General features: G+C 40.0%; 1 protein-coding gene across 3 annotated transcripts in view; it reads right to left on the reverse strand.

Annotated features, from left to right (window-relative positions):
• The window catches only part of arhgef10la (Rho guanine nucleotide exchange factor (GEF) 10-like a), a 181,937-nt gene that overhangs the window by 48,102 nt on the left and 118,350 nt on the right, over positions 1–15,485 (reverse strand). For all 3 annotated transcript variants that reach the window (XM_084739346.1, XM_084739337.1, XM_084739330.1), the window contains one exon: positions 12,009–12,130. In XM_084739346.1, the coding sequence (XP_084595472.1) occupies positions 12,009–12,130 (122 nt within the window). The remainder of the gene's footprint in view (positions 1–12,008; positions 12,131–15,485) is intronic.

A 15,485-nucleotide genomic window follows, 5' to 3' on the forward strand; every position in this document is an offset into this window, starting at 1 on the left:
CCTTTACACAAAAACAGTGACACAAATAAATGACACAAAGCTGCAAATATTTTTGAGGCCAAATTTCAATTTGCACGATAATTCATCTTAAGCATGACACAATTTTGTGAATAAATTATTCAGCTTCTAAAAAGAAATCCCATTGTTGATGCAATCAACAACACAAGACCCTGACCTGAGGCTCCATTTATTTCATAAAAAGAAATAAAAACACAATATAACTGGGTACATCCAATACTGAGAAAAAGAGAGGAACTTGGTGAGTCTCACTGCCCGGTTCAGGAGCTGAAAGTGTATCACGGCTGCGTCAGGACGGGTTTCGGGGTGGCAGAGGAGAAAGCACATGTCTGAGGTAACATATGTATGATATGACTTGCACAGTTCCAGGAGTGCACAGTGTATAGTTTGTTCAACACTCCAACAGGAGGGGGGTCGCCCTGCTGCAAAGTTAATCAAAGCTTGATATACACACCATCATCACACTGATGCTAATGTGCAATTCCTGACTGTTCAGCATGTGACATTATCAGCAACATTCAGTTCAATTGGTCAGATGTGTTCATGTTGGAAGCAAAACTTAGAAAAAATAAAATCCACAACACTGCTCACTGAAATTCTGCCACTGATGCAAAAATAATTGTATTTTATTGCATATTACAAATATGTGAAAGGGCCTTAACCCTGACCAATCACTCCTCATGCCTAAATCTAACCGACCCAACCAACAAAGACAACGAGTACAAGCCAATCAGAGGCAGAGTAGGGCGGGTCATGACTTTGCCCTTCTGGGGAAAAATACGATATCTGTATCCTTATGTGAAATAAATATTTATTATGGCCAGTCCAAGGCACAGCTGTGCATTAATCATGCTGTTTCATCAGCATCTTTATTTGCCTCACCTGTCAGATGGATGGATTATCTTGGCAAAGGAGAAGTAACACTGATATTAACAGATTTGTTAGAGAATTAAACCTTATCTGTGAATACAAGTCTTAACTGTTACACCTCAACTCTTAAAAATGGGATTAAAAAAACCACACAACAACAAAAGTGTATTTATATTTTGTTGAACATATAAAAACATACCTAATGAGCTCTGAAAACCTTGTATCTTTGCGTGTCTCTTTGTTTTCTTTTTCACAGTTGTTTATTAACGTGGTTCTTGCATCTTTATTTGCTGCTGACACAGGACTCAAATTTATCGCAAACGGATGCGGCACAGCCGGCAGTTGCTGCTTTCGGCTTGAAAGCACCTTCTAACCATTACTTGAGTTCAATAAACTTGACTGCTGATGCTGCGTTGCCCTGGCAGAGTAGAGATCCAGATCTACAAAGAAGAAAGCCTGACCTCTGTACACTCCTGGTACATTAGCCAAGATGTTGGAAACTGTCACAACTCCCTCAGAGTTGTTCTCCGCGAATGCCAAAGTTTGACTTCTGCCCTGACCCCAGCGAGAGGTCCTCTTTGATCGAGAGTGTTAAGCAGTCAGAGCTTGTGTGCTGTCACTGCCCCCCTGTATTTGTGACAGTGACAAGTTTGGTGTGTCTGGAGTTGGGATTTTCCTGAGCCGAGCCACGCTGACCAGAAGGGCCAGGCCGTATCAGCTCCAGCGACAGGTCTGCTGTGATCCGGCTGCTCACAGAGAAATTAGATTGACACTTCCTTCTGCATTCTCATATTCTGCATGCCAAAAGCTTGTCTGCCCCCTCTGAACTCGGAGGATGAGCAGCGGTGGTCTGTTTGTGGGGAGAGAACTGTGTACATGTTTCAAAAGCTTCCAAGTCTGAGAATGGCTCCATAATTTACAACCAGATTTGACGTAGAGGAAGTTCAGTTTCTCTGAGTGTGATTCTCAGTACATCAACAAACAGTTCATCAAATAAATATTGATCAGGAGGTACGTTATACTGAATAAATCTCTGCAGAGTGAAGCTTGTGAAAAAAACAAAAAAACAAAACTATCATCACAGTTTGACAGAACATTTAAACTTCTGGAAATCTGTCTTAAAATAGTACATTTGCATATATGATGTCAAAGTTTAATGTCTCATTAAGCAACATCTGAGTGAAAATAAATGTTCATAACTATTAGAAAACCTAGTTGAAAAAACAGCTCATTTTGTTGTTAGACAACAGATGATTTCCCAAGACTGTGGGAGATCACGGCATGGCAGATCACATTTTGATTGATATTTGGATGGGGACAGCAGCAAAATGTATTTTAGCCTACAAAAAAATGTGTACACAATATTTTCACTGCTTTACTTTGCCATCAGACAGCATTTTCTGAAGGAACTGAAGCTGACATCTATGCTTTCTTGGAATCAATTCAATCAACCAGAAAGAAGGACAAGGACTTGCTTGCTCTGTTCGCCACAAAAAGTTGAACAAGTTGGGAACCCAGCAGAACCTCTCTCAGCTTTCTCCTTTTCCATTTCCTGTAGCTAAATATGTTATGTGGTGTAAAGAAAAACTCCTTTTGAATTTAAAATACGTTTGCTGGGGGAACCTCTCCTCCTCTTCTTTGTGTTATGGCTGCCACAGTTACGGGTCACCACAGTGGACCGTCTCCTGTCTGGCAGACCTGCCCAACCCAGCACGGATGTGTACATTTGATTTGACATAGGCTTTTTACACCGGATACCCTTCCTGATACAACCCCCTACATTTATAGGGGGGAAGGGGATTATCCGGCCAGCAATTTGGAAATGCACAGGCCGGTGAATCGAAGTGGCTGGGGAAATAATGGGGACTCAGTGTCTTGCCAAAGGACACTTCGACATGTGGCAAGACAGAGGTAGGGACTAAACCTTCAGGAGGCAACCAACTCTACCACCTGAGCCACAGCTGCCTGTAAAAAGAGGATATATATAGTCACGTCTTAACTTAGCTAATATTAGCAAAATACTAGCTAACTAGCTAGATAACATTCATGTAGAGTAGCTAGTTAGGTAGCGTTTTACTAACATTAGCTATGAGATAAATTAGCAAACAATTGATGTATGTTAGATAACTATTTAGGTAGCACTTTGTGAACATTAGCTAACTTAAGATGTGGCTATACATATGTGTCTTTTTACAGCAACATCTTTTATCCACCTTCGAAGATATTTACAAATTTGTACATGAGACTCTAACCTTATATAGTTGGAAGGCTGTGAATTTGGGCTTCCAGTGGCTTTAATATTGCAGACAGCACCTGTTGATTTTGTTAGTAGATGCCACATTAGATTCTGACTGCAGGATGCCAGATATTTAGTTTTATTTCAGAGCATCTATTACGCTAAAATGAAGTCTCCAAGCCTAAAATACCAACCATGCAATGAAAATCAAACATCATGCGGAAACTCATGTTCTGCTTATGAACTCATTACTTTGTGGATATGAATTGAATTGAAGTAGAAAACGTGTCCCCTACATTAAGAAGCTGGTGGGTAGCCACTGATGGCATACTGGCAAAAAGATCTGAGCATCATTTGTGCAAATGATGATGAAGCCAAAACAGCCAAATGTTGAAATAAAGCACAGCACAGTCAATATTGTTGGTCGTCATCACGACTCATTTGACCCTCATAGTCACAGAAAAGCTTGCACACTGTAGATTATCCAGAGTTGCTTATAAGCATAGAAAACTAATCTTGATGAGGATCAGGTCTGAGAGAGAACGGTGTGCTCTCTCCAAACAGTCTCAAGCACATGCGCCTCCCACTGTTTGTGTTTTTCTGTTTGCCAGAAGGATATTGCTGCAGAGTTAGAAAGGGGAGCTGCTACACCCCAGTGGATCTGTGGTTAGAACGAGCTTTTAATCCATGCTGTGGCATCTATTCTCGACAAATCAGAGAGGTGGCTGATATCTGCTACTCTGAGAGGTAGCAAACGACCTTCAAGAAAAAAACAGAGGGAGAAGCATTGCGTAAGGTGTCAACTTGATGGCTTTACCTACAAAAAATTATAATAAAAAAACAGGCCAGACGGTGGAGAGGAAATAAATCATCAGAAAGGCGTTGCACCAGGGAAAGGCCACCTTTTCACACTGTCCTTTTCCTTTTTAATCCATATTTCATAACACAGTATCTCATCTGTGGTGTGCTAAACACACACAGCCTTCACATTGAGATCTTTCCTTCATCTTGGCGGTAAGAGCTTCGAGTCATTACGGTGGTAAATCAGTCACTCACCAGACAACACTCTGAACGCAGCCACGAACACAGTGTATTTGCTGCTGTCAAACAAGCTAATTTTCTGTACATGCAGTCACTTTCATGTGGCTGGCTGAATGCACAGTGCTGCTCTCTTATCACTCCATCAGCAGGGAAGATGGATGACACAGCGAATGAGAGGGACATGCACAACATGACCCCCAAAAGCACCAGCTAGTTCAGTAAACAAGCCCAGACCTCAGTACTGACCCAGGACAGTGTGGTTCCACCAGACGACAAAGACAGAAATGATCTATAACATGTTTAATGGATTTCAAGGATGAATTACACCCACTCAAAAAAAAAACAAGAAAAAGACAAGCATAAGTGCATAAATAAATAATTATGGTGATCTGTGTGATCTGTGTAAACTTGTGGAGTGTATTAGGGCTGAGATGTGGCCAGGCTTTGCGGTTTTCTGAGCTGAGACACAGAAGCTAATCCTCTCAGAAAAAGAGAAAGGAAGCTAACCCTGATGCAGCCCAAACCCTTTTCCAGTTTGTCATTCCGCACTTCAAAGCATACATGATGAAATCCCCCAAGGTATTATAAGAGCTCTGGCATAGCAGCCATCCTCAACCCCGTCCTAGCCTAATGCCTCATAAACGGAGTCTGGAAACATGTCCCTTTACTATTTCGAAAGTCTTTGTAGCCTCGGATCTTTAAGAACCTTTTAGAGTTGCAGAGGAAGAGGTGCTTTCCTACTGGAGGAGATATGAGGCGTTTGTGAATCATTATGCGGCCGAGGGATTCCTGTCCCCTCACCGTAAAATACTGCACATACAGTATGCGCATGCACCTCTGTGAGGGTGTTTGGATCAGGACGGGATGCGGGCATTGATCTTCTTCAGAGCTTTGCTGAATGAACGCTCGTAGAGAAATACTGTGCACAGGAAAATATGTGTCCTAGATAGAGACAGGCACATAATTTAAGCCATTCAGTTCCCAATGCACTATGTGACGCCATCAAATGTTGTTTTACAGCTTGCTGAGCTGTCAGAGTATTGGGTTTCATAAATACATCCATTATAGGTCTCCAGGCTTCAGACTTTACACAGCCTGCTGGACTGAACTGAAAGAAACAGCTGAAACTCTGCAAGGCTCATGCAGTCAAACAGGGAGATGAAAGAACAGTGGAACTTGTCCAGCTTAGTTAAGTTCCAGATACTACAGAACTGTACAATCTACCCTTGGAATCCATGCCAGCAAAAAGCCTCTGTTAAGTTTTTAGTGAAAAAAAAAAATGAATATTATTCATAGATTTGGCTTCTACATCTGAGGCAGTGTGATGACATACAAAATAAAAGGTCAAGTGTCCATTTTAAGTCCACAAGTAACAATTATTTTCATTATCAATTATTTATTTAGTCTAGAAAATATCCGTCACAGGTTACAAAAGCCCAAGGTGACATCTTTAAAGGTGTTTGAATTGAGTTATTTAAAGCCGTAAATAGTCACATTTTAAAAGGATGAGGCTAACTCAAGTTTGGATTTTTTTTCCTTGACAAATTATTCACTGATGATTAAAATGTTGGACAACTTATTTGCTGCTGATTGTCTGACTTAAAGGCAGATTTGTAGGTCTTTGTATCCACACAGACACTGCCCGCTTCCTGTATTTCCGTATTTTGTTCTAAGTTTGCTGTTTTCGGTAACAGATACATTGCTGTCTTTGACTCTCTCCTCTACTCTCTGTCTGTGAGAGATGCAGGAAGAGATAAACACACACACACACACACACACACACACACCGACAGAGCAGACTGAGGATCTCTTTAGCCGTATTCACATGCAAAGAGGTGTCAGTTTATTGTGATTTAACATGTAACAGTTGTGAAACAATCAGACAATTTGTTTTTGCAAATGTTCTCTCACTTCCTTCATTCTCTACCTCTCATGTTCACTGAGCCGGGAGGAGGAGCCAACTTCGAAAAACAATCCTGTGTATTTTAATTTAAACTTTTTTGCACTGGCTTGTTTTGACACGGTGATTTATGCTAGCATCACATCAGCGTACTTAGGAACAAGGCTACAAATAATAGCAACGTGTGCAAGTGCGGTTTCTGTGTAAGATTTCAGTCAAAGACTCAGATTTAATCTTTTTATCCGAATTAATTAAAAGCATCAATCCTGTTAAGATCGACATCACGTACCAACATGCTACTTGTGCAGAAAATGGTATTAATCGTTCCATTTAACAGCTGATTCTACTGTATAGAGATCTGGTTCAGCTGTTACCCTTTCTGCTATAGTATCTCCTATTAATCCCTTAACCCGAGTACCTCACACCCTCCCTGCGGGCCAACTGCCAAACTTGCTCTGTTTCATCTTTCAAAATGGCAGAGAGGGCACCGGAACGGAGCGTGCACTGACTCTTTAAACAACAAGGACCATCAGAATGTGGTTTGTCTATTAACCAAGATAGCACCTGATTCTCAGTGTGTGTGTGTGACAGAGAGAGAGGGAGGGAAAGAGAGGGAGGGAGAAAGTGAAGGAGATAAATTGAGAGGACTCAGTCTGCCCCCGCTGTTCTCACTCAGCAGACTTGTGATAAGGTTTATCTCCGGTGCCTAACGAGTTCGCCCAGTAGCCCTCTCCAGCTCCCACCGAGTGGACCGGGGTGCACAGAGCTGCACGCAGCCAGCAGTGGGTTGAGCTCCCTTAGGTGACCTGTGCATGTTGTTCATGCTACGCTGCTTTAGAACTTTATTTTCTGTAGGAAATGGCTTCAGCCCCTTCGGCCACATCTCTTTTAATCTGGGATTTCTTTTTTTTTTTTTTTTTTTTGCCTCCTTTTCTTCATCCTTTCTACTCACTGTAACTCAGACTGCCAAGAGAAGCTGCAAGAGCTGGAGAAAGAGATGCTGCGGAGCTTTGGCACAGAGAGGCGTGTGTGTCCCAGAGGCAGTGGCTGAGGCAAAGATGGAGACACAGAGAGGGAGAGGGGGGCTGCTGCTGAGTTAAGCCCCTAATCACAGTCTGCTCTGCATGAAGGACTTAAAGTCACTCCATTTAATGCTACCTTCTCTTTAGTCAAAAAAGGGAAAGAAATACTACTGCTTACCTCTTCAGCTTTCTGATACCCAGGCCCCCATTCCTATCACACAGCCATTCTTGTGATGCACAGAAGTGCAGCATATAGCCAAACAAATACAGAGGAATATGCAACTCTAGCACATATATAGAGGCAGGAAAACACACATGAACATATCGTTGCACACACAGCAATGCAAGCAGAACCACAATCTCATATTAGTCTCAAAGGGACAGTTCACCTCCAAATCAAAAAATACATATTTTTCCTCTTACCTGTAGTGCTATTCATCCATCTAGACAGTTTTGGTCTGAGTCGCCAAGTTTTGGAGATATCAACCATAGAGTTGTCTGCCTTCTCTTCAATATAATGGGACTAGATGGCCCTCAGCTTGTGGTGCTCAAAGTGCCAAAAAATTAATCCACTTAACCATTAGTCGGTGCCAAGAGTTTTAGTTGACCACATTTCCATTTATTCATTAAAAAAAAAAAAATTAAAAAGTCAAATTCCATTTGAGAGCTGCGCTGCGTCGTTGTCCCGGGCGATTACTGCAGCACAGATGTTTTTTAGAGCACGCTGCTACTAACTGTGCTGAAGCTGCCATTAGCAAGTTAGCTCAGTTAGCAGTTCTATGGGATACAGCATCAACAATCAATGGAGGCCGGCTGACCAGTAACTACAGCACCTGAGTGGATTTAACGTCACAGCAGCTCTAACACAACTCTGGGGACACGGGACATTGAAGACACAGCGGGTTCAGCCAGGGACAGGAAGCTTAATTCGGTCGAGGAATGAGTTTGCAATTTAGTGATTTAATTTGTAAGTGCACATCGTCCATAGTGCGAGTATTTGTTTTTGTGAAGTTATTTAATCCCGTGTTTTCAGCAAGAAGACTTGTGTTATACTGTGTCGAAATAAAAAAATGTTCAGTCACATTCAGAATCATTACCCATGTAGCAATTAGCATCTAACAGGGAGCTCACTTCATGCCCCAAAAATACATATTTGAATAATTCAATTAATATAAAAAAATGTGCGACGACTCACTGACTTCTGGCTTAAACTGAACACACCAGTGTCTCTTGACACAAATCATGAGCTCTGTTAGTTAATGTAATCCACAGACCTCGTTGTGAGGAGTTTCATGTAGGAACTACTACTGCTAAGTGTTTCCAGCACATTCTATTGCAGAAAGACCATAGAAAGAAAATAGTTCCTACATGAAACTCCTCAGAACAAGGTCTCTGGATTAGCTGGGTCATAACATTGTGACTGAATTTTTCAAATGCTTTTTTTTTTTTTTTCGCCACTTCAGCGCCACAAGCCGAGTGCCAACTAGTTCTATTATATGGGTGGGCGGAATAACACTAGAAATAATATCAGGATATTTTAGGGTAATCTGCAATGATGATATTCTTGACAATATGACAAAATGCTGAGAAATATTTTTGGTTTAGATCTCACAATAGCTGTTGAGCTCTCTTCACAGAAATTCTGGCTCTCCTCGCACTCAACTGGATACTTCTGCTTGAGGTGGTTAGTTTGTTTTATTGCTCCTTTTGCACAGTCTTCTTGCACTTCTTATATATCACCATGATTTATTGTACATTTGACCTTTTGCAACCAAACACCTTCCACATGACTGAAGTATGAGGGTTTTTTTTAAATCATGAAAGAAATAACAATATGCATGTCATGACCGCCATGACATTTTCACACCTCTATTCCATTATATTCTATAAAAAGCAAACGTCTGCAGTCTGTATTTCCAAAACTCGCCAACTAACACCAAAACAATCTACATGCATAAAAAGCACACTATTTTTGATTTTGGGGTGAACTGCCCCTTTAATAACATTTGCGACCATCACAGCTCTTTTTTGGAAACGCCTCGTATGAAAACATACGAGCTCCATTTGATGTATCTCATAAAATAAAGATAAACAATTTCATGGTAAACCACGTTGGTGACTGACACGGCCGCCGTGCCCTTCACTGGCGTGCTCAGGTGCTTCATTTGTTTGTCGAGAATATGAGCACATCCTCAGAGACCGCAGGGTCCCTCTGGCTCAAAATATATTAATTGACTTGGCTCCGCTTCCAGCCAGGTGTAACACACTTTTGCAGAATACTCTGGAACGCCGGCGAGATCTTTTGGGAAATCCCCCCACCGTGTCAAAGCTACACTTGCCGCACTTCCAGCTGCTGTTTTTTTTTTTTTTTCAACTCACCTTCCTCTCTCGTCCAGCAGACAACTGGTTGCTGTATAGGTCTTAATCTAATGTTGGAACATTGATTTATGCTAGGGTGTCCCACAGCCATTAAGATAATTGCATGATCACTTTATAACTTCCTCCCCTGGTGGCTGTGGTAATTTGGCTCCCCCCACCACACACCTTGCTCAGTAGGACCCGTAACCACATTATAGCGGTAGAAAATGTGGTTGGAAATATCATCTTTCAGCCCCAGCAAATTGATTTCATACCATTTCCACTGACTTCTAAAACCCTTTTAGTCTATCTCTCACCTGCGCTGACCATTTGATCTATTGGAGCCTTCTAGGTCTTAACAGCTTGTATTGATCGGAAATTCTTCAGCCGGCATCTTGAGGGGATGCTCTCGTGTCACCTTGTAATTCCAACAGTCTGGGTATTTTTGAGTGAGATCATGACTGAGACGATGTATTTTTAGCTGTTAGGGCGAGGCAAGCTGGTTTTGATTACCTTGAATGTGAAACGACTGTGTTAAATGGCACTATGATCTCTTTCGACAAAACCTTCATTAAAATAAAGATTTCACCACCGATATGGACTAACGGCTGCTTCAGAGGAGAAGTTAGCGTCGGTGAAAGTCAAATCGCTCTGACAGATTGATCCGAAGGGAGGCACTTTGCTTCCTGAGTATAAACACTGCCAGTTTATAAACATTCAACACATCAAAATCTTTGCAGCTTAAGTGCAAATCATCAGCTCAGAAAGATGCAGTGATCTGAAACTTTAAACTCACACCAACAGGGAGACCATCCACCTGAAAATGTCATTGATTCCATCGTTTATTCTGAAATACTTCATCACTTTATTAGTATTAATAGTATTAGTATTATTGTTGTGCATCCGATTAAAGGGAAGACTCACCAGCTTTTGTGTCCAATCAGTGTTGATGTTAAATTTTGTCAATTGAAGCAATAAATTCCTCACTGTGTGCTATATTGACAGTTATCCTGCTGCAAAATGTGTTGCTCTTCCTGCATCCAGTGATGTCACAGTGATGTCATTAGTGTCACAGGCTATTTCAGCTCTGATTTCTAGTCTCCATATCTAGATAGCTAGGAGGTGTGCTAGATGTTTTAGCCAGCGAAGTAATAACTGTAATAACTCAAGACATGATAATGGAGTTGGAGTCTAATTTCTACAAACAGATATCACATATGAATGCAGATAAATTAATAACGCTAACACAATCGTCATAGCTGACAATCAGGCTCCGAGGCTACATTTCAGCCAATGCCTTCCGCTTCTTTCGCTCACCAAACTGTGTGTTTACCTGCATTCAACCAAAGCCCATCAAACACGATTAGTCAGCTTGGACTACAAACAAAAACCACAACGCTGCCGATACAAAAATCTCTCCCGCAAATTTTGCATATTCATATGAAGATAATCTGTTTATAGATATTTAGTGTGCTGATGCACAGGAACACGGGCATGGGCATCAGAAGCTCATGTGCAATGCATTTGCAGGAGAACTCAGTTGAATATGTTCCTCATTGTGTGCTATATTTATCAAGAAAGCTGACTACATTTACCATCAACACTGACTGGACATCCACATAAAGAAGGGTGATTTTTACATTTAACTTATCAATTATGGTTATAAATACAGTATATCAGTTTTCATCCAGGCTGTGACCAGATATGGTTGGATTTATATGATAATATATATCGAAAATATCAGAGGTTTTGCCGTACTAGTTACATTGCTTGCTGATTACTTCTTGCTTTAATTATGACAGGTATTTAATTCATTATTATTTACAAAAGACATTCATATCTAGCTGTTTTGTATATGGGTGGTTTCTCTTTAGAATTATTGCATCACAATAAATAACAACACCGCAGTTCTGTAATACAACTTTCTCCATATTTCTAAACCTAGGTCCAGGTATACTGTAGTCCTCCAGTGTTTGCTGACATATGGACTGTACTCGCCGTGCTGCTTCGACCATCAGCAGTGAATGAGGAGGCTGGATCCTGTGATGTCTCCCTCCTAATGTGTGAAAGTGTGTGTGCGTGAAGTGTGAAAAGTTGTTCCACTGAAAGTACCTTCAGAGAAAAAAGGTTGTGCTGCAAAACCTTCACAAAACGTAAAAGGCTCTATCTAGAGCCAGTGTTTCATTTATTTGTTCGATATTTGTCTGCTCCAGGTTTCTGTAGAAACATGACAACATGCAGCACGGTGACCTCCACGGAAGAGGATCCATGATGGTCGATATAAAGGGCTCATTCCAAGGTAACGAAAACACGATTCTTGTTTTCAGGTGAAAACACACAAATGAAAACATACCTATGAGTGTTATATTCCATTTTTATCATATTCAGCCAACAGAATCATTGCAAATATGAACCCTATGATATTTAAATCACTTCCTTTTAAAACATGTACCTTCTGTTTAAGAGTTAATCTGATCTTAATCGTCTGAAACTTTAAAACTTATGGTAGAACGGTTCTCTTAAAGAAATTATCTTAATCTTGTAACAGTGGCAGCAGATTTACCTTTCTCTCTGGTGACTTGGTGGCAAAGACGGGCATGTGACAGGCGAGCAGCGGATACCAAAAGGGGGCCATCGTCTTTCCTTCATCCTCTCCACTTAACCAGCCCGGTGAATTCTCCTCTCCTGAAATGAAAAAAAAAGGAGAAACTTTTTTTTTTATTTCTTCTCACAACGGTGATACAAACTTCTGTTGTTAGCAGCTTGTTTTGTTGTTGGACTTATTGACAGCATGAATCTCGCCCTCACAGTTGAGCCCAGCTGTAAACTCTCCTTAAGGCTACGTCAAAACCACACAATATAAAGACAGACACTTCACCAGGTATGTAATATAAATGGTGTTATTAGCATGTGAATGTTATAATCAGCCAGAGACTTAGTCCCTGTTGTAGGAGGCGAGGCCAGGTACTGCCAACACAGGGTCTCAACAGTGATTAAAGCTGCACTTAATCAACAGTGAGAGTCAGTCCCAGCAGGAAAAATGCAACTGCTGGATTTGAGTTATAATAATGGATTTGCCTGCTGTACGCGCCATCTCAGCTCACAGCTCTGAGCTTTACAACAGGTGCACCTCTGACTAGGTGCCGGGCAAATCTGCCAAAGTACTCCCATTATGCAGTTTTGTAATCATAAATTTCAATTTACAGAAACTAAATTGTGCATGAAATTTAACAGCTTGCTAAAATTTGCTTCCTGGTTTGTTTGCATATGTTACCTTGGAAAAAGCCACATTTTATATCCGTAGTTTGCCACAGACTCATGTGTAAGTGTAAAAGTGGATGGCAGAGTATCTTTGATAAGTGTATGGTTTGCTCGCCCTTGCTGTGGCACACAGAGAGGGCTGCAATTAAAGGCCAATTAGACTGACTCACAGCAGCAAGGCTGTAAAATTGGTTTCAATAATCTGAGCTGATTGACTCCCTGGATTAAATCTGATGTCTGAAGTCTTGTCTTCCTAGAATCAGATCTGAGCTTCCAGTCCAAAGCTGACCTGATTACTGAAGATGCTTTTTACCGGTCTACTTGAAAAAAAAAAAAAGACAAAAACAAAAACACTGAGAGACCTCAGCTCATCAAAAACCAGAAAGAAGAGGAGAGAGCGCATGAGTCCAGTTTTACTTGCTCTGCACGGACTTCCTGCAATATTTAGAATTGATTTTGAGGTTTTCCTTAATGGACTTGGACCAAGCTACATTTCTAACTCTCTTGTTCCCTACTTGCCTTCAAGGCCACTGCGATTGTCTGCAGCCGCTTTATTGGAGGTTCCCAAAAACAGCTGAAGAAAAGTCAGGGTTGCGGCCTTTGTCAGTTCAGCCACCAAAGCTCTCGAACACGCTACCTACAGCCTTTCTTGCACTTCTTTTAACATGTTCATATTTTTTTCCTTTTTTTGCATTCTATATACTGCATTTCAAAACTTATCAAGTGGATTTTATCAGTGTGAAGATGCATTCTGTGTACTATATTCTCATCTTATCTTATTTGTGGGTTTTATTTTACATTAATTACAGCATTATTTTCATGTTTTTATGTTCATTCTATGTATTTTTTTATGTGAAGCGCTTGGCATTTCTTGTATAAAAGGTACTATGCAAACAAAGTTTATTTTGATCATTATCACTGTTATTATTGCTATTATTATTATTATTATTATTATTCATCTTTTAAGGCCACAACAGGGCTTTTCCACCAACATGCCGCTGGCCCACTTTCAGTTCAAGCACCACATTTTTATCAGTGTTGGAGCATTTCAATCAAAAATAATTTGGTTAGGAACATGAAAAGTTTGTCCCCACCTTGAGACAAAAATTAGCAGGCTTTTCTTGGGAACCAAAGTGGGCGTGTAATATTTAACTGGTCGTTGTTCGCTGTGTAACGCCCTCTGTAGATGACATCCTTGATTACAATGGTTCCCCTCAAAACTGGTGGAAAAGTGGGCTGGTTCACTTGATAGCAGAGAGGTTCCAAGAACATGGAACAGAACTGGTTTAAGAACCAGAGCTAATTTGGTGCAAAAGGGTCCACAGATTCATCACTTGTTGGGCAAAACGTTACTGATATCTGAGGTTACCGTTTGTTTCCATCAGGTACTTAAACTTAGAAGAAAAATGAAAGAAAAATCAACAAGAATCTCTTACTTTACATTTAAACTTGTGTACCTTACTACTGACAGAAATCCTTGTCACAGTCAAAGCTTGAGTACATCTACTTGAGTTTATACAGAGCAGCTAAAGGAACGATCAAGGACAGGAATGTAGAGCAATGAATAAGTGTGTTGTGTCTTTACATAAATTTAATTTAATTTCATGCTGTGTTCACGTGTTTATTCACTGTTTGGTATTTCTAAAGTTCCTTTTTTTCAATCAATCCTCCAAAGGACAGGCAGTTATAGATAATGGATGGATGGAATTTTTCATTCATCTGAGCGCCGCAAACAGAATTCCATTCACCTACACTGAATTTTCAACAGTGCATCTGCACATAGAAAAGAAACTATCTGTGTGGATACAAAACTCCAGGGTCAAGATATGTGAAATAAAACCATGAGCAAGTGTACAAGTTGTAATATACAGATTCCATGGTACTTTGTAAACAGGGTAATAACAGAGTGCAAATTAGTCATTTCAAATAAAAGTCAGGATAAAATGTTAATTTATACTTTCACAATGCATTTTTTAAAGAAACATTTAATCTGACGATGTTCAAAGATACAGAATATCAAAGTAAATCTTTAAGTACAATTTAAATATAATTCTTACATTCAACCAGTGGTTTGGGGACCCCCAAATGGGCCGTGGCACTCTGCCTGGGGGTCCATGAAAAATCTTCATATTCATTCAAAAATCTATTTATTGACAAAATGCTTCATTATAGCCTGCATGTATTTTATGATTAGACTTTTAGCAAACATTCCTTATTTACACAAACAATTTCATAGGCCTCGTACAATCAAGTCACAGGCTGGGACTATTATTAGATTTATTGTTATATATATAATATACTGTACATCAGATCATACATTATTTAGTTCACAGACTGATCATATTCTGTTGTACATTATCTAACAATAATCAGAATCTGCATTATATTTATATATGCACTCAGAGTGAAACACTCTTCTGATGTGTGTGAATGTACATTAAGATTATTCTGTGTTGACAAGGTGCAAATACTTTTAATACATTTCTCATATCTTTCATTTATTCTGTGTTGTTCTTTCACATGTTTAAGTAAAATCTATATCTAAGTGTAAACACAATATGTCAAATTATTCCAAAATATTACGTACATTAGGGGGTAACTTTCTATCTTTTTCTCCTTGGCTCAGAAAAGAAATTGAAAACATCTGCTATATTGGAAGTTATGTACAGATTTTATGTTGTAAAATGCATTTTCTGAGGAAATATTCAATCTGATGATACTTTATGTCAAAGATACAAGACATTGCACAGTTTAGGAGTAATTCATCCATTGAACTACT

The sequence above is a fragment of the Lutjanus erythropterus genome, chromosome 2, assembly GCF_056507025.1.
Source record: "Lutjanus erythropterus isolate fLutEry1 chromosome 2, fLutEry1.hap2, whole genome shotgun sequence".
NCBI lineage: Eukaryota > Metazoa > Chordata > Actinopteri > Lutjaniformes > Lutjanidae > Lutjanus > Lutjanus erythropterus.